General features: G+C 45.0%; 3 protein-coding genes across 3 annotated transcripts in view; 1 reads left to right on the top strand and 2 right to left on the bottom strand.

Moving 5' to 3' along the window:
- Positions 1-969, bottom strand: part of VPS9D1 (VPS9 domain containing 1) — a 7,898-nt gene extending 6,929 nt beyond the window's left edge. The window contains exons 1-2 of the mRNA XM_085318955.1: positions 914-969; positions 419-497 (exon numbers count right to left, since the gene is read on the bottom strand). Of these exons, the coding sequence (XP_085175081.1) occupies positions 419-497; positions 914-969 (135 nt within the window). The remainder of the gene's footprint in view (positions 1-418; positions 498-913) is intronic.
- On the top strand, positions 938-8,154 carry ZNF276 (zinc finger protein 276). Its single transcript, XM_085318952.1, has 10 exons — positions 938-1,235; positions 1,501-1,553; positions 2,102-2,599; positions 3,571-3,649; positions 4,968-5,048; positions 5,484-5,594; positions 5,668-5,743; positions 6,160-6,277; positions 6,429-6,528; positions 7,370-8,154. The coding sequence occupies exons 1-10, from the start codon at positions 1,021-1,023 to the stop codon at positions 7,653-7,655; spliced, it is 1,617 nt and encodes a 538-aa protein (XP_085175078.1). The 5' UTR covers positions 938-1,020; the 3' UTR covers positions 7,656-8,154.
- Positions 8,155-8,163: 9 nt separating this feature from the next.
- FANCA (FA complementation group A) overlaps positions 8,164-25,910 on the bottom strand; it is a 36,370-nt gene continuing 18,623 nt past the window's right edge. Inside the window, exons 22-43 of the mRNA XM_085318951.1 lie at positions 24,270-24,374; positions 23,496-23,638; positions 22,958-23,028; positions 21,362-21,461; positions 20,409-20,608; positions 19,859-19,955; positions 19,453-19,629; positions 18,301-18,374; positions 17,714-17,842; positions 17,152-17,218; positions 16,738-16,904; positions 16,032-16,137; positions 14,860-14,919; positions 14,366-14,470; positions 14,066-14,178; positions 13,094-13,235; positions 11,151-11,213; positions 10,423-10,528; positions 9,947-10,022; positions 9,414-9,570; positions 8,894-8,986; positions 8,164-8,375 (exon numbers count right to left, since the gene is read on the bottom strand). Of these exons, the coding sequence (XP_085175077.1) occupies positions 8,268-8,375; positions 8,894-8,986; positions 9,414-9,570; positions 9,947-10,022; positions 10,423-10,528; positions 11,151-11,213; positions 13,094-13,235; positions 14,066-14,178; positions 14,366-14,470; positions 14,860-14,919; positions 16,032-16,137; positions 16,738-16,904; positions 17,152-17,218; positions 17,714-17,842; positions 18,301-18,374; positions 19,453-19,629; positions 19,859-19,955; positions 20,409-20,608; positions 21,362-21,461; positions 22,958-23,028; positions 23,496-23,638; positions 24,270-24,374 (2,459 nt within the window). The 3' untranslated portion in view covers positions 8,164-8,267. The remainder of the gene's footprint in view (positions 8,376-8,893; positions 8,987-9,413; positions 9,571-9,946; positions 10,023-10,422; positions 10,529-11,150; positions 11,214-13,093; positions 13,236-14,065; positions 14,179-14,365; positions 14,471-14,859; positions 14,920-16,031; positions 16,138-16,737; positions 16,905-17,151; positions 17,219-17,713; positions 17,843-18,300; positions 18,375-19,452; positions 19,630-19,858; positions 19,956-20,408; positions 20,609-21,361; positions 21,462-22,957; positions 23,029-23,495; positions 23,639-24,269; positions 24,375-25,910) is intronic.

Below are 25,910 nucleotides of genomic sequence, written 5' to 3'. Positions count from 1 at the left end.
GCCCGGCCGCGGGGCCCGGGTTTGCCCGCTGCCGCGGGGCAGCTCCGCTCCCGGGGCCGCTGAGCCCTCGCGGAGCCTCGAGGCGGGTGGCGGCGTCGGACGGGGGGGGGCCAGGAGGAGCCTTCGCGCCGGGGAGCCCCGAGCGCAGGCAGCCCGCCCCTCGTCCGTGCCCTTAGGGCGCGGGGCCGCGCAGCGGGAGGGCGGCGGGCTGGGTCGCCGGCGGGAGGGGCGTCGCGGCCGGGCAGCCCGCGGCGGAGCAGGGCCGGCGCCTTGCGCCCTGCTGCCCGCGGGCCGCCCGCGCCTCGCCCCGCAGCTCTCCCCTGCCCTCCACAAGCGGGTCTGCAGCTCGATACCCGCTCCCGGGCGGCCAGCACGGGCTCGGAGAGGGACCGTTAGGGCGCTGAGAAATTGCACTTACTGGAAGAGGCTGCGGCAGCCCGGGTGGTTCGGACTCGCAGAGCAGAGGCCGGGGGCCGCGTCCGCTGTCTATAAATACGCTGGAGATAAACGCAGGGATGGGGGGGGGGAAGAGAAGAACTGCTTAAGCTGAAGGACGGTGTTGGCAAAAGCCCAAAGCGTGCGAGTGCGCCCTGAGAACATCGCAGCCGGGAACGGGGAGGAGGTTCCTCCTGCAGGGCAGCCGAGGCTGGGGCGGCCKCCTCGGGGTGCGGGCCAGAAACCTGGCTGCCGCTTGGGTGCAGCCCGGGCGATTGATGACCTGCCGCCTGCACTGGCCTCAGCCGCAGGGAAGGTCCCTTCCTGCCCCGCTTTTCTGCGCGCCCCAAGCCGGCGCTGTTGAGGCAGCCCGCTGGCTTGGATCAAAGGAAGGGAGACGTCTTCCAGCGTGCTGGTGCCTCGGGGCCGCAGCCGCCGCAGCGCTCCTGCGGCAGGCGCTGAGCGACGGTGTTCAAACCTTCTCTCGCAGGAATTGGCAGAGCCCTGAGCACTGGATATTGTCGCCTCTGCCATGGGAAATTTTCCTCCCGGAGCCTGCGCAATGCTTTCGGGAAGGTTCCCGTGATGGGAGAGAACTCGGAGAAGCAGCGCCGCGTGGATCAGGTGTTCTTCACGGACTTCCAGCGGCTGGTCGGGGTCGCAGTACGGCAGGACCCCGCGCTCCCCCAGTTTGTCTGCAAGAAATGCCATGCCCAGTTCTACAAATGCCGCAGCGTCCTCAGGACGTTTATTCAGAGGGTGAACGCATCTCCCACGGGCCACATAAAGTCAAAAGGAAAGTACGTTGCATTTCTTTGTTCCCGGTTGTTTTTTGGAGCAGTAAATTGCCATGTGCTTGTATATACGTTAACTTCCCTGCGGAATTTCCGGGCGCCAAATTCCTGGGACAAGATGTATTTTTAGTAGCTGAAAAGTTAATGGGTGAACGCGGCTTCCAACTAGCCAAACGCTTGTCATGTTTAGTGTTGTCACCGTGCTGTCTCCAGCGAGACGTGTCCCCTCTGAAAGCCCTGAAATGCTGCCTGTGCTGTTCTGGTTTTGCAGGAGCGGTGCTGCCCAGGCCCAGCCTGGTGCGGAAGGAGGTGCCTCCTGTCTGGGTGAGTAGCTGCTTGCAGAGCTCTTTTCCATTTCTTTCCGCAATACCATCTGCGAAGGGTTTGTTTCTGTGGATGTTCAGAAACTGCCAGCTGGCCGGGCGATTTCTGCGTCCGTCGGCACAGCCGTGCCCGTGTGCGCACCTGGTTCGGGTGGCAACGCCGCCGTATCCTCTCTGCTGCGGGAGGTCTCCCTCCCCCCCCGCTCTGCGGGGGCATGACTGCACCAGACAGGGAGAGAGCCCGTGCCAGCCACTCTCAAACGCTGTGGGGCAACCAAAAATACTCTTTCAGCTGTAAAATTAGACAGCGACAGTCTGATTACTTCAAGCACGCTCGCTCCAGGCCATGGAAAACCCTGCCCTGGCTGCAGCGTTTTTAGCAGGTCTCTCACCTGCCTTGCGACGTGCTCCTTGGTTAGGAAGTCCAGGGCAGCCCCTGGGCGGCCTTGGGGACGGACCTGATCCGTAGCCCTGTCCCTCCGCGTGGCASGGTGTGCGGTTTGCCAGCTGAAATACCGACTTAGCGTGCTGCTTCTTCCCTCCAAACAGTCGACCTGATCACGTCCAGCCCTCAGTGCCTGCACAGCTTGGTGACGTGGACGCACATGCACGCAGGGAGCTGCCAGTCGGTGCCGAGCCTGCAGAGCGTGCTGTCCTCGGAGTACTGCGGGATCATCCGCGCCGTGTGGGGCTGCGGGGATGGCCACGACTACATCATGGATACGGATTCTGACTGTAGCACRGTGCTTGTTGACAATGCCTTGTCTGTCAAACGGGAGTGGAACAAGAGCGCRGCGCAGCGCTTGACTGACAACGGGGCAGAGGCAGACAATGCCGAGGCTGTTCCCGCTCCCAAACCCCAGCATGCTCCAGTAAGGACAACTCCTTGCCAGCAGCCAGCAAACAAAGGGACCACATCAGTGCCACTGAGTTTAGAGAATGAGCCGCCACAGAACAGGGATTCATCTCGCTTACAACTGGACAGTACAGCCTCCTTACAGGAAAAAGCCCTGCCGCAGCCGGTGTCGCCGCTGAGCAGTGCTACAGGTAAGGGATTTGCCTTCYGATCTCCTCCCTTTGCCTCCCCTAGGGGAAGGGCAAAGACCTGGAGAGCTGGCGCAGGGGATGACGTTTGGTGGCTGGGAGTGCCACTCCTCTGGGAGGATACAGACCCCAGCTGGCAAGGGCAGGTTGCTCAGAAAATCACCGCTGTCTCGGATGGGAAAGGGGAACGGAGCTCCAGCTGACCGCAGTGTCAGACTGAGGCTTGTCCAAGCGAATTGCTTCATGCAAAAAGAGCAAATCGCTTTGCCTCTGTGCCTTATTCTCCCTTCTGTTAATGAGGGCAAGAGTTGGCCGTTCCTTAGCAGGCCTGTGGAGATTCATGATGGGAAGCACTGTTTGAGACAAGGGTTAATGCTGCTCTGCATGGCTGAGCCCCTGCTGCTCTGCTCCTGACATGCAGCAGTGAAGCAAGGCACAGTGCTGGCTGGTTCTCCAGTGCCACGCTTGCCGTGGCATTTCTGATAAATTTCTGATAAATCCAAAACCAGGCTAGCCTTGCTTTTGGGATGAATTGATACTGGTTTAGGGCCGTAATTTCTCTTCTCTTCTGAAAGTGATGTTTTGGGATTAACAATGATTTTGAATTACAGACATTGGAATCTGTTTAGCTCTCTGATAGTAATATGAGATTGCTGCTGCTTGGAAGAGAAAAAGCAATTGTGATACGTTTAGGAATGAGTCTTTCAGCTGCAGAGTAGGTGTCACTGGGGAGAACCAAGAGATGCTCACGGGAGCTCCCAGTCCGTCCCTGGGGTGCCGAGAGGATGGTCTCAGAGCATGCCAGGCACGCAGAGCGTGGTTAAAGTAATCATTAACTTGTCCTGCTGCACATCTTTCTTCTGGGGTATAAACCAACACGAGCAAACTCAGGGTTGTTCCCTGCCTTCTCAGCAGCTGTCTCTGCACTGGCTTCACTGCTTTTCGTTGTAACTGTGTTCTCCTTCGTTTCCTAGGACAGTTGAGTGGGAAGCAGGTTGTCTCTTCAACGTCGGATGAGCGGGTAAAAGACGAGTTCAGTGACCTTTCTGAGGGGTGAGAGAAGAGTGGGTTTAAAATAGCCTTAATGTCTTCTTTGCGAGTATGAAATGACAAGCCTTGGAGAGCTCTTTCTCCACAAGTGACCTGGTCCTTGGAGGCCCCTTGGATCCGGCATCTGATGTGCAGAGCGGTTTCTTTGCAGCAGCTGTGATACAGCTCTCATAGCTGATGCACTGAACTCCCCTCCCTGGCTGCCTCTGCTGCAGTGGGATGTTTGCGTGTCAGCGTGTGTGTGTGCGTGTGTGCACGYGCTTTCTGTTGGGTTTCAGTTGGTTGCTTTCCAGCAAACCTGGTCACGTTTCTTTCAAGGACCCTCTGGTCTGGAAAAGCAACTGCCGCAATGGCAGCGGGGCATCACATGGCTCTGCGCAGTGCCGGAGAGCTGCTGCTCCGGTCCCTCACCAGGGCTGGCAGCTGGCCAGCTCCTCTTGCTTCGGAACCAACTCCCATTTACAGCTGCTCCAAACCGGGACTCCACAAGAGYGGTCACTACGGTTAGGCAGGCCTGAGCTCTCAGGGAAATCATCCAGTTTACTCACAGGGAAAACGTATAGATGGGAAGTCTGAACGGTATTTGGATGCTGGCAGCGTAGCACTTTTTCTGATTGTGAAAATTAGGTATAATTGTAGAAGATCAGACTAAAACCTCCAAACATAGGTAGTTAAAGTGAGACTTTTAAATAAATGATAGTGTAATCATTCTGAGTCTAAGCTACTAAAGGGCCAAGTGCAGACKTATTTCAGGATATCAGCTAAATATGTCAGCTGTCACATTAAGAATGCCACAACAATCTACTGCCCATTTCCTAATTTCAGAATTAGTTACGTCCTGTATAGTTCAGGATTAAAAAAAAAAAAAAGTGGCCACTACATATGAGGAAATGCTGAATGACTTGCAGTTTAATTAACCTATGCCAGACAGTTATATTACATTTTTTTTTTTGCTCTACAAAATTATTTTTCCTAGTATAGAAAGTGATTGCAACATCCCTCAACAATAAATAGATCTTTTCAGTAATGGCCATTTTTTTTCCTCCTTATAGTTTTTCAATTATTCTTACATAGATYAGTCCTAAAAGGAAATAATTTTGCAATTTGCTGTATTATCCCAAAGCAAACAAAGCCCCAGTGAATATGGGGGAGGAGAACATGTGAAGCCTCAGTTGCCATGCTGTTTTGTGGGGGAGATGAACACACTGGAAACGAAGAACAAGTATTGCTGCGGCTGCAGATAACTAGTCTTTTGGATTATTGGTGCTGAAGTGTCAGCCAAGTACTGTGTCAGTAAAACTGCATCTTCTTTCTCTCTAAGGGACTTCTTAAGCGAGGATGAAAACGAGAAGAGAAACGTGCAATCTTCAGATGACTCCTTTGAGCCTTACCCTGAAAAGAAGTAAGGGGCTTTCCTTCTCTAGAAACACAGCGTGGTTAACGGAGGATGAGCAGAGGGGCTGGTGTCCAGGTCCTCTTGACGGGGCAGGAGGATGGACCTGGGCAAACAACCATGTTTCCTTTATGGACTCAGTTCACCACACATCCCTCCTTTTCTGCCCTGGGGATAACAGTGATTCCTCAGTGCCTGTGTTCCCTGAGCTCTCCTCCAGTTAAAGTGAGGCCACRTTCCTCCTTCCCAGGCTATGCACCAAATATTGCGGCTCAGCTTGCATGTACTTGGGTACGCGTGCTCTTCCTTTGGCTGAGCTATGTCAAATTGGGCATCCAGCTAAGCCATCAGATCAGGTATAATATTCAGGGATGATTAAGTGGGAGGATATAAATTAACATGAAGTATTAAACTGTTGTTTGTTTTCCTTATCCCTTCTCTGAGGGTTTCTAGTAAGAAAAGTGACAGTAAAGAAGCAAAGAAGGCAGAAGAGCCCAAAATAAGAAAGAAGCCAGGGCCTAAGCCAGGCTGGAAAAAAAAAATCAAGTGTGAAAGGTAATAAGCCGTCCACAGCTGGGCAGCAGCCTTGCCCTGCTGTGCTGGCTGACAGCAGTCCTCTGCTTTGCAGGGAGGAGCTGCCTACCATTTACAAGTGTCCTTACCAGGGATGCACAGCTGTGTATAGAGGGGCAGATGGCATGAAGGTAGGTTAAGAGTTTGCTCCTGATCTTGAACTGTAGCTTTGAGTATTGTAGAGCAGTCTTCATACGAGACAGATTTCCTTCACCCGGCCAGCTCTGCGGGAGGCCKTGGCCTTGTTCTGTGCTCCAAAAAGCAAAAGGAGCTGCGGAGGGTGAGCGTGCTGTTGCTGTTCTGGAAGTCTGCCGCTGGCTCAGCAGTAGCCCTTGGAAACAAGCGCCATTGTGTCCTGTAAAGTCCCTGCTGYCAGGGATAGTTTTGGATGCAAGTCCCAGGTTTTTCACAGTGAAAGCGCTGATGTGAAAATCTGCCAAGAGGGGTRTTTCATTAACTAGGGGAGCCAAGTTTGTCATCGGGGAAAAATCCAGCCTTCATCTCTACTAGATGGTCAGCTGATAGAAGGTCTGACCTTTCTTTTCAGAAACATATAAAAGAACATCATGAAGAAGTTCGGGAGAGGCCCTGTCCTCATCCTGGCTGCAACAAGGTGTTCATGATTGACCGGTACCTACAGCGCCATGTGAAGCTCATTCATACAGGTGTGTCACAGCAGGTCCTGATCACACTCTGATTCAGAGGCAGAGGGAGGAATTCATACCCCCATTGGTAATGATGGGCACTTGCTTGTGTTTTGTGTATTAAGATACAGCAGAACTGATGATTCTTTCCCTGTTCCCATTTCCATTGCAGAGGTACGTAATTATATCTGTGATGAATGTGGGCAGACCTTTAAGCAACGCAAACACCTCTCGGTCCATCAGATGCGGCACTCGGGAGCAAAGCCCCTCCAGTAAGTGCACACTGACCATCCACTTACCATGTTATAAGAAAATGGAAAGAAGTAGTCAAGTTCTACAGAGCTCTTAATGTCACCGTCCTTAGCACAGAGCGGTTCCATGACGTACATAAACTCTCGGTCAGTGGCTGACAGTACCGTGGCAGCATCATGGCCATATGCAGACTGCGTGGTGCGTTACAGTAGGTGCTACTTAGAAAAGACTTCTCTGAAGTTGCTTTAGGAGGTGTTGATTGTTTGCAGCCCCTGAGTATCTTGGATCACCTCAGCATTCCTGCTTGGAGGGTGAGACTTCTGTGGCTAATTAGCTTCTGAAAACAAGTATTGAAGGGCAAGATTGTCTAATGTTGAGGAAATTGACATTTCAGGTAAAGTTAAGCCTGTAGTTCCTGGAAAGTAGAGATGTTTTCTGCAGCCTCTGCCAATTGCAGGATTTCCTTTTCTTTGTAGGAATGTGTTTTACCACCCTGGTACTGTATACACTCAGTCAAGATTTTCAAGGCTTAAATGTTCATCTGCTTCCACAACATCTGCTTCAGCTCCAGAGTTTCCCTTTTCTGAAGCAGCCTTATGTCTTTGTCTGTTCTTGTTGCTCTTCTGATTTCAGCGGACAGCAAACAAATGCTCAGCTATCAGAGCTGAGCTGCRGCCTGAGAACAAGCATGCTGCTTAACCTAAGTAGTTTTAGGAGATGCTACAAGCAGCTGTGGTGTTCTTGTACAACTTCCCTCCCATTCAGCGCAGCCAAGCCTGGGGTTATTTACTGTGACAAAGGGATGTTTTGACTAATGCTGCAGCTCTGGACTTGGTGCTAAGACCGTGCTTTGTCTTGCAGGTGTGAAATTTGCGGTTTCCAGTGCAGACAGCGAGCGTCACTGAAGTACCACATGACCAAACACAAAGCTGAGACAGAGCTGGAGTTTGCCTGTGACCAGTGTGGGAAGCGCTTTGAGAAGGCTCATAACCTGAATGTCCACATGTCCATGGTGCACCCTCTGACCCAGACTCAGGACAAAAACAAGCCACTGGAGCCAGAGCCTATTCTCCTCTTAAATACTTCAGGGACTGCAGAAAGCCAGGCTGTAAAGCCAGAAGTGACTGCACAGCAGGAGCCCACCTGAGGGGGGCTGGGAAGCTTTCCCAGTCCAGCCTTGTAGAAACCGTACAGCAGAGTGGAGATTTTTAATCTACATTTTAGTCTCCCAAAGAACTCAGTGGAATTAGCTTCAGCTTGCTCAGAAAAAGCTTGTTATCATGCTGTGATTCTCCATGCTCACGTCTGATTCAGCAGTGTTGTACTAAGAGTCTGTCTAATCTAAGGGGAATGGATGTTTGGCAGCACCCCTTTGTTGTCCCCTTCCCCTGACCACACACAGTTGTAGAARCAAAGTTGGCCCACAACTGTTACCTACCTGCACAAGCTGCTGCCTGTGTATAAATGCCCTCAGGTGGCAGCAAGGGTACATAGGACAGTGGAGCAAGCAGACATTCTGTTCTGAAAAAAATTATGATTCCCAAAGCAAGTCTAAAATGACATTTGTAACCTACTTTTTATTGTAACAAGAGCTTCATGGTTATGCTTGTAATAAATTATTTACAAAGTAATTTGAATGAAACAGCGCTAGTGAGAAAGGCAGTAGCTTGTCTGTCTGTCCATCYTTACTGATGTCCATACTGTCAGTATCTTCTGCTTAGTTTTCTTTCTCCGCTGCAGTGGTGGTAGCCACAGTCACTCAGAACAACACCAAYTCTTCATCCAGATCCATTGCTGTTGCAGGCCTTGAGAAGTGCAGAAGGGTGGCTTTCATCTCTGGGTCAAGTTTTTCACAGGTGTCCAGTAACTGGGGACAGGGGAAGTGTCTGATATTAGCTCCAGTCTTGCTTCTTCAAAGCAAGTTAGAGCAATACCAGATCATCCTGCTGCTTCTCAGTGGATTACAAGTAGAGGAGAGGGAAGCTGGTGCTGACTCACACAGAAATAAGTCTCCTGGCTGACACCACAGTGCTTGTGAGAATTTCAACACCTGCCATTGAACTGTGCTTGGTATCTCCCCTAGGAGCAAGCATTAAACAAGTGGTGGGAGCAAGACCACACCATAAAGAAATGTTTAATGTTGCTGAGAAAGATTGAGCCTGCAGCTTCAGACAGAGGGAGGAGATATGGCTATAGCACTAGTTGGGCAGTAGGTGTCCTCCCTTGCTCCAAAATGTGTTATGGAAATGACATTTCATGTCACAGGTTAAGCAGGCAGGACCAGTACAGGGTTAGTGTGGCAAGGAAGACCAAACCTGCTAGCACACAACAGAAGCAGCACTGCCAGCTCTCACTACCTGGGGGAAGAAAAACACCACCACGTACCAGTTGTATGTTTCCAAAACTTTTTGGGGGACATCGTGGAATTGCCCCAAGCAGGAACTGACGGGCTTTGGTGATCACTTCTAAGGAATCCCCCTGGAAGAGAAAAGGCAGATCAGGACCAAAAGAAGCAACATCACTTTCAACCCTCAGGCCCCAGTCCTAAAACCAAGACAGGACCCACTATAATGTTCTGTTTATAAGTTAGGCAGCTCACTTGTTTGAAGACTACATTAATTCCAAGGACCTGCACAAGTAAGACAGCATTAAGGCACCTTAGTTTTACCATATGTTCAAGCATCAGGAGAACAGCAGCACCTGCAGGCTTCTTTCAGCCCTGAGGTGTGAGCAGGCTGGGTGCTGGCAAAGGCAGCTGCACAAGCTATCTCTGTGTTATATAGGATGAGAACAAGAGACATGCTGGAAGGGAAAATTGGAAGGAGGTAAAGAACAGGATTCATAGCTATGGGGAAGGCAGAAAAGAAAAAAGGYGGGGGGGAGGAAGTGATTGAACTTTACTCACATGCTCTGCAGGGCCTGGGCCTTGTCCTGCCTGATCAGTGTGTGGCAGATCTTCCTCTTCCACAAAAAGCTGCAACAGCTGGATATACAAATCAAGTGCCACATAGAGGAAGGTTTGCTCTCTAGTGAACAGCTCTTGGTGAAAGCAGGGGGTGAGGCTACAGGAAATCACACACAGTATCTAGTCAGTGCTGGTTTCACATTATACTCAGAGATAGGAAAAAACAGAACAAGCACAGCTATTGCCCTCACTGCTGTCCATTTTACAAGTGCTGTTGTGTGCAGGAGCGTGGTAAGTCGGGTTACTCCACTGCCAGGAGTGAGAAGGCATCCATAGACCCTTCTGTTTGGAGCAAAAAGCTTACAGGGAAACTTCTACCAAGAGAACTGCTTAAATAGCAGTCCTGCTGTGATTGTTTTCTCCTGCACAGCTAACCTAAGAGCTCATCTCACTTACAGGCTAGCTGTACATGTAAACCACCAACTACATCTTTCCTCCCAAACAAATTCCTTCTGAAACCAGTGAAATATTACCTGTAGAAAGCAATAGGCAAGAGCCGGATGTGACGGTTCGATGCTGCACTGCGCAGAAAACAGTATTTTCTAGGGACTGCAATAACCAGAAAGAAGAACTAAACATTGTTAGTGGTCAGATGTTAGTGGTTAGATGTCACATCACACACTTTTACAGCAGCATAAGGGCAGTAGTTTCCTCCTAGCCAAAAATAAAATGCAATGCTTGGGTCTGGTGAACCCCTAGAGAAGAAAGCTGGCCCCCTTTAGGCCATCTCTGCCAGGTGAACCAGTACTGAGTTTCAGTCATTCCTGATTATCAGCTTCTGCAGGACATAAGTAGTGTGTTCCTACCTTTTACTAAAAAAAGGTAGGTTCTATGCTGCTTACAAGGGCCCATAAGTTCCTTCCTATGACTACACCGCATATATCAAAAAGATAAAACATTCCCACTCCACAATGAACCTTTCCAGCCCCTGGAGGCAGTACTTGCTCACCTTTTTCTACTGAATGAAAGACAAGTGGCCAGGACATGCCTCTCTCTTCCAGGCAGCACAAGATCTCCAGGGACCATTCTAGAGACTTCTGAAAATCCACTCCTTCCTAGGTTTGAGAAAGAACATGTATAGTTTGTTTTAGGTTTTAGTTACATCAAAGCAGAAAGGAAGCTCTCCATCCTACTCCCAGCAAGAGATCATGAAATGCTCTGTTAAATTCTTAACTTTAGTCCAAGTCTTTCCCCTCTTCTGATGGCCTGGGTTCTTACCTGGACAATCAGGCTTTAGTGCAGCACCAAAGGCTTTACCAACACCCAGGCCATGACAGGGCTGCAGCTGGGAACGATTTGTGAAAAAGGGAGAAGCAGTATCAATAAGCTACCAGCTCAGCAGTACATGCTTCCCAACTGTGCTCAGCAAACTCCAAGTTTGGTGCACTAGTGGAGGGGTGTAAAGCCTGAACAGGAAACTGAAAATAGTGAGTCATTTAGGAAGGCAAATAAAAGCTACCATAGCAAAGAGGGAGATAGCATCAGTTAAAAGAGAATACAAGTTTAATCTGATATGCACAGAAGGACTTTCACCAGGCTGTCTGGGATGTTGCTGATCTCTTTCTTCTGGCTGAACAACTACCAGCCTTCAGAGTAGTGACACAAAGCATTTTTAGGCAGCAAGCCAAGCTGATGAGACATTTAGTGTCATGAGAATTCCCTAAGGGCTGAATATACCTTTGGTGCTATTTTTGCAGAGATGAGATCCATGAGTGAGAAGAACAGCAGAGAAACCAGAAGCTGCAAGAGAAGAAGAATGCCTGTTAGTTAAATCTGCAATGATGACTCAGAACTTGCACTTTCAAATCAGGAAATAACATTTCACTAAGTGTGTTCCCAGGATTGACCTGGATAAACTACAAGCACTGCTGTTCTTTCCAGGTGAAGACAGTGTATTTGAAGAGGACTGACTGGAACCTGACATCGTTCATGGCTTCTAAGGCTAAATTCCACATTAAATTCACCGCTCTTGAAGCAAGGCTTGCTGCAGTGAGCAATTCAAACAACAGACGATAACATCACCCAAATACAGAGAAAACGGAGAGTTACCACAGATGTAAAAGTGGAGGAAAGTTAATGCTGGTCCACAGCTGGCATGTCGCAAGTGAATGCCACACAGCCCCCCATCTCAGCAAATGCACCATATCCTGCCCTGCCCCACATTYGTTATTGCTTTTCTGGATCTCTGCCACTTAAAAGCAAGTGGCTTATTTTCCCATCTCCCTCTGAAATGGGAGAGGGTAGAACTAGCCAGCAAGTTCTGCGTACAGTTGGTCTGCTGGCATGTGCACTGCAGTTAAGTTGAGGGAGAAATGGCAGTGAAACCTTTCACTTCACCTGAAAGTTTCCAAAGACACACTAATGCACRTGGATAAATCAAAAAAGCAGAGGCACATGTGGAAGCATGGGGCTCCTTGGAGTTAACTACAGCATCTCATTCCCCAAGGCAGCAGGTCCCATGACATTCCCCCTTCTGACACAGAAAGATCTGCCCTTTAAAGCTGCCTCTCACCTGAAGTGATTCGGCATCTGACCTCACACTAGTCTTGCACATGGGACCAGGTTCTCTCCATACAAAATCTGTGCAATTCTACTGAAACTGGAGCAGTAGTTGAGAGGTTTGATTTGAGGCCTAAAAACCAGACARCTGGTACAACTGCTAGACACCCAGTTATACTCAGCCCTCTCACTATTCTCATTCTTCCTGTTGTCCTCCTCCTCTTTTAAATACTTTTGAGGAGGAAACTGCTTTTATTTCACGTGCATGAAATGCTCATATCAGCTCAGTCAGACCAATTTCCAACCAGCAGTTCTTGGCCCTAGACCAGTAAAAACAACTCAATAGCAAGAGGAGCAGCTACTGTAACTGCTGCCTGGGCAATTAAAATTTAGAGTAACTAGTGAGACACAGGCTCTGCCTAGATAATATTTATCTGTGAATTTCTCAGTAAAGGGGAGCTCTCCACACTGAGCACCAGTCTCAGCTATCCCCTGGAAGAACATTACTCAGCACTGCCAGGGCAGCAGCCTCACTTCCTTCTCAGCACAGCACTTTGGAGAATCTCTGTGCACAGAGGGCCTCGAGCCATGCTAAAATGGCACAGGCATTTCCTGGAACAGACCTRGGCAAAACCTCAGATTTGCTCCTGCAACTCCCAGCACATCCTCCTCGGGCCCTCAAAACACCTGCACTCATTTCCCATAGACATTTTCTCTGTCTGTGTCTCCTTAACCTTCTAGCAGATTTGCCTGAGTGCCTAAAGTGAATTAGGATTACTCTTTTGTCAGAGGAAAAGGTGATCCTGGTGTGCCATGGACTGAGGTCTCAACCTCTGCAATACTCTCTCCAGCTTTGTTTTTTAAAGCAGCTGTTTAATTGCTCTTTCTCACCTCGCCAAGAAACCAATATCTAAGTTAAAAGCTTAAACTTGAAACAGCTTTGCCTCTAGGATAAATATTTAGYAACTGGAAATTTACAGCTACATTCTATCAATTAGCCGCCAGCAAGATGTCCCAACAGGGTTTAAAGGGATAAGGCAGTCATTTCTCAGTTAAGGATGTTCTCCTTCTGCTTCTTAACTGTAGAGAAAAGCAAATAYTTAAGATGTGCCCAGTCTTGCCTGCTCTGTATCAGTTCCCAGCCTCTTCAGTGCATCTCTCTTTCTTCCATGTGCTGACTGCTGTTGAACAGTAAAATGGAGAAAGGCAGCAGAAATCCAGGGTGGGCCAAAGACAGAGAAAACTGCTTCTGAAGAAAGAAAGCTAGGAAACAAAATGAATATGCAATAGTTTTAGAGAAAGAATCATAGCTGTGAATGAAGATGGAAATCGGGGGCTTTGGAAGAGGATATAAGTTTGTGGTGGGGACAAAAAAGAAGCCTTTTTCCAAACTTTTCTGCTGAAGTTGGATGCTAGAAGACAGTTAAAAAAAATAATAATAAACAGAAAAGCCCCAACCTTAACCAAGAGGTTGGGTAGGTAGGTAGTTAACTGTATGCACTAATACAGAAACACATGATTATTGGCTGCAAAAATCTGCAAGGAGATTCTAATATTAAATCCCCAGCTTTTGGAGAAAAACTGCAGGATGCTGAACAGACAGAAGACCTACCACAAATAAAACAGCAGATATAGAGGGAATCATCAAGCACAGAAGCAGTCAGCAGTTTTAAGAGACCAGGGATTCACTAAATCCAGAAAATGAAGGGTGYAGTAGCTTGAGCAAATGACTCAACACTGTGCTAAAGGCTATTTCCAGTGTTTGACTAACAAGGACTCTGCCTTCCAACCTCCTCTAAAAAGACTCTGTTTTCCTTATGGTGAAACACCCTGACCCACATTACACAGAAGGCCRGACTAATTAATTGTAATGACCCATTCTGAGTTAGGGAAAAAAAGAAACCCACTCTACAAAGGAATCYGTATAAAGCTGTCCTACAAGCCGCAGTCCACATTAGTATCTCACACTGCCTGCTGAAACGTGGTCTGCCTCAGAAAACAGCCTTCCTGGGTGCTGATCTGTCAGAGCCAGGCTAAATCAGAGCAGGCTCTCACACTACCTACAGACTCATGTTAAGGTTCCTCATACACACCTTGTAGCTGAGCACCAGCATTCCCTCAGCCTCTCCAATTCTTCTGCGAGTGGCACTYCAAAGAGTCGCTTCCACTGAAAGCAAAGGACGGGCTCCAGCCTCGGCCACCACAGCTATGAAGAGAGCCAGTTGCTGGCAGCATTAGCGTCGACAGAASAGGGGACAAAGCAGAGCTTTAAAAATTACTCCCCCCACGCTCCACAGTTTACAAAGAATAAAGTTTAAAACAAGCGTTTTTGAACTGGTATTGAATTTTYGTCTAGCACTTGAAATAAACAAAGATGAAACAGGAACAGTTACCGCTGCAGAGAAAAGGACAATGGGACATTTAGTTTGACACGTTGTCAGAACGTCATTGACTCCTTCTGCTGATTCTTCACARTCCAGGCTGGCATTCAGCAGGCCCTGAAAGAGGGTAAATTACAACACGACCACATGCACACTATTCACTGCTTTGAAGTACCCTGCAAACCTGTATGTGAACTAACCAAAGGTAACTCTAGGGGTCAGCATGGCTCAGCAAAAGAAATATATGCCCAATAGCTGCTCTTTCTCCTAYAAGCTTTGTTCTATTAAATTAAAGGTAACCTCTTCCACTTCCCTCCTGCTACTTCTCTTCCAATTCCTGGAAGAAATTCCCTTTGGTTTCAAATTTGCACCATTTCTCAGAACAACTGTACAAATGGCACATSTCATTTCTAAGAATAGCACATAATCAGGCTTCCTGGTAAAGAGAAAACGAATCCTACCATCTAACATGGAAAATAAAGCAGAATGTCAAAAGGAGCAGTTACCCTGAAGAAGTGAGCGGTGRTATCATAGGAGAGCGCATACCCTCTGGAACAGATGTTCCTCTGTGGCAAAATAAGGAGAGAAAAAAGTTATTTCCTTCTCTTTTGAGCTGGATTTCTTTAAATATTTTGGATGCCCTGCACAATGGGACTCAGGGAACACAAAGTTACTCTCTATTTATTCTGATTAGAGAAACTTAATTTCTACATGAAGCAAAAGCACTGACTAGACAGTGCTGTGCAGTCCCAGCACTAGGAAAGCACTTCAGATGGTCCTGTTCACCACATGCTGCAAATGGCGAAAGCAGTTTGATTAACAGTCTTTGAACGAATAGAGGTTTCTGGCTGTGCCTAATACAAAAGTGCAAAAGAGCTTGAAAAGGCCATCAATCAAGAATAAATAGAAATGATGGCCATCTTCAGAGCACAAAACTGTGATGGACCTGCAAGTCAACTGTTCTACCCTCAAGAAGCCATAGGGATGTTTCAAAACATTTCTTTAGTGTATATAACACAGGACAATCGTTTAAAGACTCAGCACAAAGAGCTCAAACTCAGTCCATTGCTCCTAAGTCGCCACATGATCACTGCAGGTTTCTCTCTAACCCAAGATCAGTAAAGCCCACCAGGGCACGAGGCCTTTATATRAAGGATGAGGTAGTCACATGAGAACAAGGCTGCTGCAACTGCAAGCACAATGAAGACATACACAGCCACAAACCACATGAAAGAACCATCCTACTGCTCAAAAATCAACTAAGCTACTACCAGGCTAGTCAGTGACTACCAGCTGGTGATCTTATCTAGACCAGGACTGTGTGCACACCCACCTTCAGCCAACAGTATGCCAGCTGGCTCCACTACAGATCTGATTAATGCTATTCCTCAAGGATTCTCTCTCAATAGCATAAAAATGACCATCATAACTACAAATGAATGAACACAGAAGTCATTCCAGAGTATATAAAATGCCACAGGGACATCTACAAAGCTAGGGGCTGGAAAGACTCAAGTATTACAACTTGAGCCTCGCTATGACATAGGCTTCCTGTTCTGAAAGSAGCAAAGTTTCTGTTTCAAGTTTGGTTGCATCTTAACTCCTGTCCTAATCCCAAATTCAAGGTCTTTATGTAGAGCATTTACCAACAATAAATTGTTCAGCTAACTGTACATACCAGCTCTGAGTTTACAAAATGAAAGAAATCTTCACAGTCCAACACTGTTTTCTTTCCTTTTCGATAAGTCAGGATCAGAGCAGATGCAGGGAGCCCTACCAGAATCCTTAGATAGGGAAAAYAAACAAAGTCAAAATTGTGTTCAAAATTGCAGTCAAGAAGAAAATAAATCTCCACACTCCCATATCACATTACTTCAATTTTCAGAGGAGCTTAAGAGTATGTTAGGTCTCAAACATGTTGATAGAAACAGCACCAGGAATTTTTCGAGTCATCCTGAAAAAAACCCTGCATTTCAATGGATATACAGACTATTTTCAAATACATTTGCAATGGTTCAAGAATGAAAGTATGCATTTAGATTAGAGGAGCAAATACAGTATTCTAATGGTGATTAGCACAAGCGGTGGGATTAAGATTGCTGGCTGCAAATAGTCCAGGAAGATGTGCTGTTCTTCAAATTCAATTTACTGTCAGGGCCCACTTTTTTCAGTGTGCCCAAAATGGCACACTGAACAGAAGCTGAAGCATGCAAATGCTAGGGAATGGATACCTCTTGCACAATATTGCAAACTCTTTTATAGTGCCATTTTATGCTCACTAGCAAATCACACAAGAGGCTATCCAACTACACAAGTATACAACATAAACCTTTTGAACAGTAGTTTTGTCTGAGTTATTCACAGACATTCAGACCTGTACTTACCTTCTCTGCAGCAGCAGCTCCTGCTGCCTCCACAGTTGTTCACCCAGAGCAGAACCATGTTCTCTGCCTTTCAATCTTTCTTGGAAAGCCCTAAACAGAAAGTGTCTCCTGTCATCCACGCAACCAGAAAGCAACTTTCTCCTACACCYCAGTTCAAGCACCATTTCCTAGACAGAGGAAAAAAAAAAAAAAAAGTGTTTGTCAGAACAATATATCAGTTTGCATTCAAACCCTCTACGTTTCTCTGAAATAATGGAAATGGATCATTAAGAAAATCTGTCTCTGAATTTCCATGGCACTATTCATAGCTGAGAACTGAAAGTTAGCATTAGGTAAAACAGATATTAGAAAATACTTTGTTAGAACCAAATTTAAGGATTAGACAAATGGATACACATCATGATCTGAAATCACCTGTAACTTGCAGAAAATATCAGGATTGACAGACATCTTCAATTGGTCGTAGCTAGCCAGGTCCACCCTGAAATTAAGAAATACACCATGTGACTTTCGCTTTTTTGCTGAGAACGATAACATAGCTCAAGTAAAATTGAGTGGCTTTACATGAACACTAATTAATTAACGCTCTAACATTAATTTTCCTTAAGTAAGCTGCAGGTCAGACAGCAACTCTCCTCTAAACCTCTCTTATTATATTTCGGCTTCAACCACTTCCTCAGGGATGCTGCTGCTAGTCTAGACAAAAAACCCCTGAACACAAATGCAGCTTAAAAAAAAAGACAGACTACCTGTGACTTCACCTCAAGACCTTTGTCACCTAAAGCAAGATTCTTACGCAAAGACCAACAAGCCATGCACAGCCTTCCAGCTTTCACCTGCAGGCAGACTCATAAGAAGGCAATCAGTTCCACTCAGAAYAACAGAGGCCCTTGCAAGACAAGCCCACAAACCTTGGCTTGCAAGGCCATTACAGAACCATAGCATCCACAGAAGTGGAAGTCATGATGCTGAATACCTTTGTGAAAAATCCAGAATGGTATTGATAACAACATCACACGCCTTTTCCAGGTCTCCGTCACAACCTCCAGAAGCAGAAGGTGCTGGAAGATACCATTGATAAATAGCCCAATAATGGAAGTCATGTCTGCAATATAAAACAGGAGAAGTTAGGAAACCAATCGCACCGTTTTAATGGTTTCTCTTCCTTAATGTAAAATGAAGTTCACACACCAAGTCAAGTGGAATGTCACATACAAGCACCGACATAAGTGCAGAAGTAAAAAGAGCCATGCACGACATACCACATGCACTGATGTCAGCCATCTCCTGCTTTTGGAAACAGGGAGGTTTTGTGAAAAGTTATTTGGAAGAATTGTATATATAGGCCAGAGGCTATCTTGGGGAACTTCCTCAAGTGAAAACACACACCTCATTTCTGGCACTGCCTGAACTCTGGGCAAAATGTGGTAGTTGACAGTTATTTGTGTAACAAAGCAGCTCATTTACTTTTATTGCTAACCTCCTGATCTTCAATGCTTTTCTAAGTTCAGTGGAAAAGACTGTTGAACTATTTCCACTTTATTAGAGCCCCTCTGCACTTACCTTTCTGAAGCAGAGAGAATATCCTTTTCAGGGTGCACTCCTAGTTCCAGCAGCAGCCACTCTCTGAAAGATAACTGAGAAAGGCAACAATGTAGATAAGAGGACAGACCAGCAAGACTTAAGTAGCTTATGCAGAACAGTCACCTTCTTCCTAGCATAAAACCCACCTTTTACCCACATCCAGACAACACATTGCAGATTAAGAGAGATTAAACTGTGAGACACTGACCTAAGAAGGACAGTTCCTGTACTGTTTTTCTTGCAAGAAATCTAAACTAAAACTCTATTAGTTTTCAAAATTTACTTCAAATAAACCTATAAAGCATCTCTCTCTCTCTTTCCCTCTCATGTACACAAATACACATACCCCAAACCCACTTTGACATCTCCAGATGTGCCTATGCTCTTAAAGACTAGATACCAGAATGAATGTATGTTATTAGATATAAATATTAAAATGAACAAGGCACTGTAGTCAGACAGATTGTTCTAAGCATCAAAGAAAAGTTACAAYGTAAAGGTATTTTAGTCTTGTACTTTATGCCAGAAAAGCACATTAGATGATCCTAGTAATATGACAAACTCATTCTCACACACTAGTTTTATATGAAATAGATTTAAAAAAATCCTATCAAATCAGATAAATTGCAAGGATAGTATAAAGTATGAGAGGTACGTTAGCCTACTTCATAGTCAGACAGAGCCAAACAAGTCAAGATACACAGGTGGTTCAGGACAACACTGATACTTAGACAAAGTGCCAAAAGACCAAGCAAGTATCTTCAGTTATTTAACTCTCACCACCACTTTGTTGGGGACTGTAAAGGAAAAAGCCTGTTCATAATCCTAACATCATAATGTGTATAATCTCGTTACTAAAATAGCATATCCTGTCAAAATTTTTGGTTTTGTAAATAAATTGAAAACAAAGGTTTTGCCTGTAGTTTTCTATTTCTACCTTATCATGATCACCAAAATCAACAGATAACACTGAGCACATGACATCTTCCAGTTGTCACACACAGTTTTTAGATATTAAGTTTTTACAAGAAGCTTTTATCATTGATTAGGAAATTGTAAAGGGCAGATCTGAAAAATGAAAATTATGGTGTGAACACAGTTAGGTCACTGAAAAAAAAAGAAACCCGATACCTGAAATGCTTTCTCCCTCAAGAGCTCTTGAAAGCGTGCTTGCTTCCATAAACAGAGGCTGGCTCTTTTGTAATGTACAGAAGGGCATGACAGGGAACTCCAGACTAGTTCAGTTTTACCCTCCTCATACACAATTCCTCGAGCTTCCAAGTTCAGCCGTGGCACAATGTACTGCAACTAAAACAAAGGCAGAAAAACCCTGCACATCTGCATCACAACAAAAARCCCAGCACAAACTCTGGTTGTGTGAAGATGCCAAATGAGCAAATACACTAAATGGTATGATACAAAGATGCATTTCTATATAGTTTTCTTTGTAAAAGTTGTAGTTGCCCAGAAGTCTGCAATGGAAAGTTGAACTGACACTGATTTTTCTCATGAGCAATAGCAAGACTTTTTCCTGTACCTTTTTAATAAGGCTAGGAGGAAGTAAGGCACATAAATCATCATGAGAAAGCGATGAAAACTTGCAGAGAAGATAAGATACTGCTGCAGTACAAAACCTGATTAAAAAAAAAAGAGAGAGAGAGAGAGAGAGAGAGAATTCAGTTATCCATAGTATACCTCATCAATTCATGAAAGTCCAACATCAAGCAAAAACTAATGAGTGCTAAAAATGGTTTTAAGCAACATGTCCCAAACCTCTTTACTTTTGGGACTATTTGTATTTATGGGCTCCCAAATCCAAGTACATTAATAACTACAAATTTTAGAACCAGAGGCTAAACTAAAACTTCCGCAGCACCCTGTCAATCCTTTGTTCAGCAAGCAATATGGTCATCAGGATGCTATTTCACATCAGGCCAGCATCAGCTTGTTCCTCTGGATAGTGCCTCTGTGCAGCACACACATTCCTCAACAAGAACAGGGTACAAAAGGGTAGCTTTACCAGTACCCCTCCTGTGCCAAACATAATCCATCACCCAAGGAAGCACTTGGTAGATGCATGATCTCACCTCATGCAGAAGGCAAAGGACTCTTCTGTCCTGCACACTAGCAAGAAGTTCCAGTACTCAGTAATGGAAAGGATCTTTTCAGGAACAGGCTGAGAAATCCTGAAATCGGCTTTCACTTCAGGAATTAAAGAACTGTATTCACTTAAATGGATCACAAAAGCAGCTAGTCCTAAAATATGAGCATCATGTAGAGAAGGACCCTGCAAGTCAAACATAAGGAAAGAACTGGATGAAGAGGTACATTTCGTTTGTAGCAGTCATTTTCAGAAAAACCCAGAACTAATCAAGTGGCAGAACACTACTTTTGTGCATTTACTGAATCAGTATAGTGATACCAATCTAGTAGACAAAAGCCACTGGCCTAAAAAATGTGTATGTTCTTCCTTCCCTGAAACTGTAGTTATTTTTGGTCAACCTAAACCAAAATCAGTGCGTATCTGTAGCACAACAACTTGGAGCAAGTAGCTCCAATTTCAGCCCAGCAGAATTTGAGACCCTTGAGGGTTTTTTTTGTTTGTTTGTTTGTTTTAGCTTCTATGACAGTTAAACTACTCATCCTTTCAATTTCACCCTTTCAGTATCATTGGGTGAAAGAAACAAAACCAACAGTTCTTTGGAAGAAAACCACACACTGCTGTACCTCAGACTTAGGGTCTTACTTTTCCTTTTAAAAAGGGGCATACAATTCAAATATACAGCCTGAAAGTTTGTGAGTTAAGCATTATAGGTTGTTTTTTTTTAAAGCTCTGTTTACAACCTTGCTTTTTTAAGCTTCTGTTAAAAAGTAGCTGGACTCTTTATCTGAAATGAGAATTCTTTGGAAGCCTGAAAGCTAGCAAAGTCCCTCCACAGTGTAGTCCAAACAGGTACACGCCCCACGGCTCAGGAGAGGGAGCTGAGGTAGCCTTTAGCACACCATATGCACGTGATTCTTGGTTAGACGATCAACTAACCTGATGATAAATAAGCTGGCAGAGCCTGCCCAGAAGGGCAGGTAACAGATTCCTGTGTCCGCACATCATCTTCACAAACAGAGACAAACATGATCCCTGCCTGCAGAACGTAAAAACCACATGCTCGTTTTATTGCTTGTGTCATTTTTTATCCCCAGTACGGGAAGAGGTATTTTAAAATGGTTAAACATAATGAATCTGAGCCATACTTGGYTGTAAATATTAGACAATTATCACTCCATTTATAGGCTCATAGGAAGCATCGTTTATGGAGCATCTGAACAGAGGACCCATACAAAGACATGAACATTACTAGTGCTCCACCTCAAATATTTGATAATATATAGCCAAAGAGGAGTTCTGAGACAACAACAAGGAGAAGAGGAAGCTGTCTGGAGCACAGAAAGCTTTTTCAGACACATAGCATGAGGGAGCAGAGCTAGAGCAATAAATGAGAACAACAGAAAGCATGAGCAACAAAGAAGTAATATGACAAGATGCCTGTTACAGAAGGGAGGGTAGGAGGGAGGGACTTTCCTACAGAGCACTCCTACAGTCCCCCGGCAACTGATAGAAAAGTCTTCAGAGGATATTGGATGGRAGAGGTGGGCCGAGAAAACTATTTCCTGGAATGCTCTTGTTCATTACAGCTACTTTGTAATACAGGTTTTCCACACAGATTCTTCTGCACTTATGTCACCAGGCCAAAACAAAGTAAAACAGAGGGAAAGATGCATTRGTTGCCAAAGAGTGCTGCACTCTGGAGAGGCAGCTACCCAGCTCAGCAGCCATCACCATCTGGGCTCCTGGATTACACCAGTTTGTCAAAACGTTGGTACTCACCAGTAAAGGGATTTTTCCATTGAAATATGTTGACTACAGATTTCTGTTACATCAAAAAGGAAATGATATCAATAGAGTCCTTCCAAAGAAGGGCATCAAGGGTATCTAAGCAGATGACAAGTGGTAGTGCACCCTCACAGCTCATACAGGTCAGAATGACACTGAGTCACTTAATGGGGAGAAAGGGGAAGGGAAAAGGGAGGTGCGCCATGCTCCTCTTTCTGTGCCCTCAGCATTTCAAATTTATGCCTCACTCATTTATATTGCATATGGCATTAGGGCTGAGTTGCCTGGATCTGCAAAAGCACTGAATATGCCAAGACACTCCCATGGTCCCTGTCAAAAGACAAACATTGTTCTACTGATCTTTAATATCAGCAAGCAAATCACAGACAAAAAAGGTGTGGGGGGAGGAACTTACTTCAACTCCTCCTCCTACCCCATCACCACTGAAAGCACTAACTTAAGCAAAATGGTATTTATGAAAAGTTTTAATGTGCTGTCACAGAGTACAAAGCAGAGCCAATGCCACCTTATTCTGAAGAGACTAGTAACAACAGTGAAGCATGATTTATTTACAMACTTGCACAAAGTGCATTAGTTCTTAGATTATAGAAACCTAGGACAAAACAAACTTCAATTGCCAGCCTGGGCATGTATGAACAACAAGAAGATCATCCAGGCCTCTGGACAGTGTTGGGATTATACTGCATGAGGGAGTCTGTTTTTTCCCTAGTTTTACTTGCATCTTACCTGTCAGGAAGATTAAAATAGGAAGCAGCAATTAGGTTTTGGCAGAATGATGTCAGCAGAAGATCAACAATCTGGAAAAAGAGACACTAATTCCTTCTTGTTGGGTTATTTATCTAGATCTAGTTTTGAGTTGCATACATAAAATGTTTTCTAACATTAGAACCAATAGAAAAACATGCTAGTGACATTCATCACAAGCTCTACACATCCACTAAGAGATGGAAAGTAAAGTCCACAAAGCCCAGAAGCGATCACAAAGCACAAATATCTAGGCAAGTCTTGTAAAGAAAGCCTAGCTCATCACAGGATTGCTCTAATAGAATATATCCCTAGCTCTTTTCATCAAACATCCAATGACTTTCAGAAGGTCACATGTACATATACACATGTACAGTCTGTGTGGGGCACTACAAGAGCGACAAATGGTAAAAGCGTATTTCCCATTTTCCACCAACAGAGCAGCCTTTTACACATACTCAAATACACTCTTCCTTCATCAACCCCACTCATTTCTCATCCCAAGCCAGATGGTACTTACAGTCTGATGGCAAGGTTCCAGGTCTGGTGCAAAAATGCTAACATGGATTTGAGAATTTGAAGTAGCAGCTTCATTTTCCTCATTCCCGTGACCCAAGACACTTGAGAGCCTGTCAGATATCACTGCAATCTGTGCTGGCACATCTGCAAGAAAGTAACAGGACAAGAACCAGGACTCCAGGCACGAAAGTAAGGAATTGGACAAAATCCACTTGGTCTGAGATTGACAACTCTGCATGAAAGGAATAAGAACAATTACAGTATGTATTTCACTAATTACTTGCACGTTTCATGCAGTATATACTCTAATTGGTCAGAGAGTGTTACGTGTTATGAAAAGCTTTAATGAACAAAAAGTGTTAGCTGGAACACAGTGATCATAATCATTTTAAGACAAGATGATTTTTCCCCCCAATACTATTAGCAACTTGTATCAAGAATCATTTTTCACATCAGAAAGGAAATAGCCTTCAGAAGGGTCTCCATATCATCATGCTAGTAGGAGGAACAGGACTGCCAGTCTTGGTAAAGACCTGCTACCAAGTAATCACAAAGAAGCAGACCCAAAGTTCCAAACTTAGGCATGGGAAGTATGTCAGATATTAAAAACATATATTCACAGCTGGAAGGATTACACAGATATGAAAGCTTACAGTTTTTAGGTAGCAGTGGCAATTAACTTCTGCTGTTGCTTTGGCTAGTGTTAGCCATATATTATTAGTGCAGCTTTTATAACATTCGCTTATGAGTAATTATAACTTGCCCTTCTCCATACCTTCATGTTTAGTCTGGTCCACAATCAGCACCTGCAGCTTAGCCAGTTCAGCCTTCAGCTGCTCAACAGGCTCTTCAGAATGGCTGGTCTCTACTTTTGATTCATCTGGACAAAAAAAAAAAAAAAAAAAGATAAATGCAACATACTATCCTTGTCTTTGTGTATTACATTAGTTCCTGAAATATATTCAGCAATCTTTGCATACGTTTTCTGTAAAAGCAGTATTCATTTTTCTATAAACTACAACAGAACCCAAAAACATCAGTCTGTCACATACACAACTTTGTTTTTCTACATTCAAAAGATGCTATTTGAYTAATCATTTATAAGTCTATGCCTAGTTTAGGATTTTTTTTTTCTTTCTCCCTTTAGGCTTTCCTTCCTACTTGCTTTAACTCTGCCCCTTACAGAAACTTTTGTTCTTCTCAGAAGACTGGCATCAGAGCTGGAAAATGCAGAAAAGCATTACAGTGCAAATGGTGTCATCAGCTTCTGTTCAAGGCCAACAATATGTAACATCTCCAGATGTTAAAGGTTACTCAATTTGGGGATTTTTGTTTGTTAAGACTAAATGAATTTCCCTTTACCACTACAAATAAAGTGCCACCAGCAATAAGCTACCACAGCACAGCCCCAGAAACCACCCAGTGTCTTGTACACAGGCCAAAATAACTAGACCATGAACAGAAGTAAATAACTAAGTTAAAATGAGCAATTGTTACAAAAGCAATAAGGCATCAGGAGACTGCTGARTCACCTTTATGTGCTAGAGAGTACTAACGAACAGGACTGACCAATACGTCAATCCTGTCCTGCATCCAATGTCTGTTTAAGAGCCCCAGGGATGGATTAGGGAGCAGGGGGTGAGGATTAGGATGCAGGAGATGCGGATCAGGCTGATTAGGACGCAGGGGATGCGGATCAGGCTGTGCCACTAGAGGTCACTGGCAATTCAGGGGCTGCCGCAGAGCTCGGGCTGCCTGTCCTGATCCTGCCATCAAGGAATTCTTCAGTCCAGCTGGTTGTCAGGACAACCCTCAAGAGCCACACTGCTGCATATCTGCTATTTACCAGCACTGCTTCATCACAACTCTCCAGAGCTTCAGCATCTTCAGAAAGCTCCAAGCATCTAAAGCATCCTGAGCAGGAGTCAATTAGGGATTTCTCTCCGTACATAGACTATACTTATCACTGACACACTCTGCAGGCAATCTCTGTTCATTAGCCTGACCTTTTCATTTTGTGTAAGCTTACACAAAAGGATTTGCCCACTTTAAAAAACAAGTATTTGAAAAATCCATTTGCTGAAAAATACAGACTAGCTCATTAAATGTGTTACTCGCATACAACTCACTCACTCTGCCAGTAATGTGGCTAGTGATGAGATCTGAAATTAGAGCCCCTCCTCAAACGCTATGAACTGCAGTCCCTTTATTGCTGGCTCCATTCCTCCCGTTTTCCCATACCTTAGTCACACACAGTAATCCATTCTTAAAAAGAAACAATGGTGAATTCAGACAGCAAAAGTGCCATTGTACAAGGGATCAACACACTAGGTTCATACCCTGACTAACCAGAGTTGAGAAGTGTTCAGGCTGCAAATACTGATTCACGTAGATGTATCTGATTTAAAATCAGCTG

Source organism: Rhea americana, unplaced genomic scaffold (assembly GCF_003343005.1).
Source record: "Rhea americana isolate MKP2758 unplaced genomic scaffold, rheAme1 scaffold_565, whole genome shotgun sequence".
NCBI classification, from domain to species: domain Eukaryota; kingdom Metazoa; phylum Chordata; class Aves; order Rheiformes; family Rheidae; genus Rhea; species Rhea americana.
Note: the sequence above shows the minus strand (reverse complement) of the source record. Positions and strands in the feature narration are given on the sequence as shown.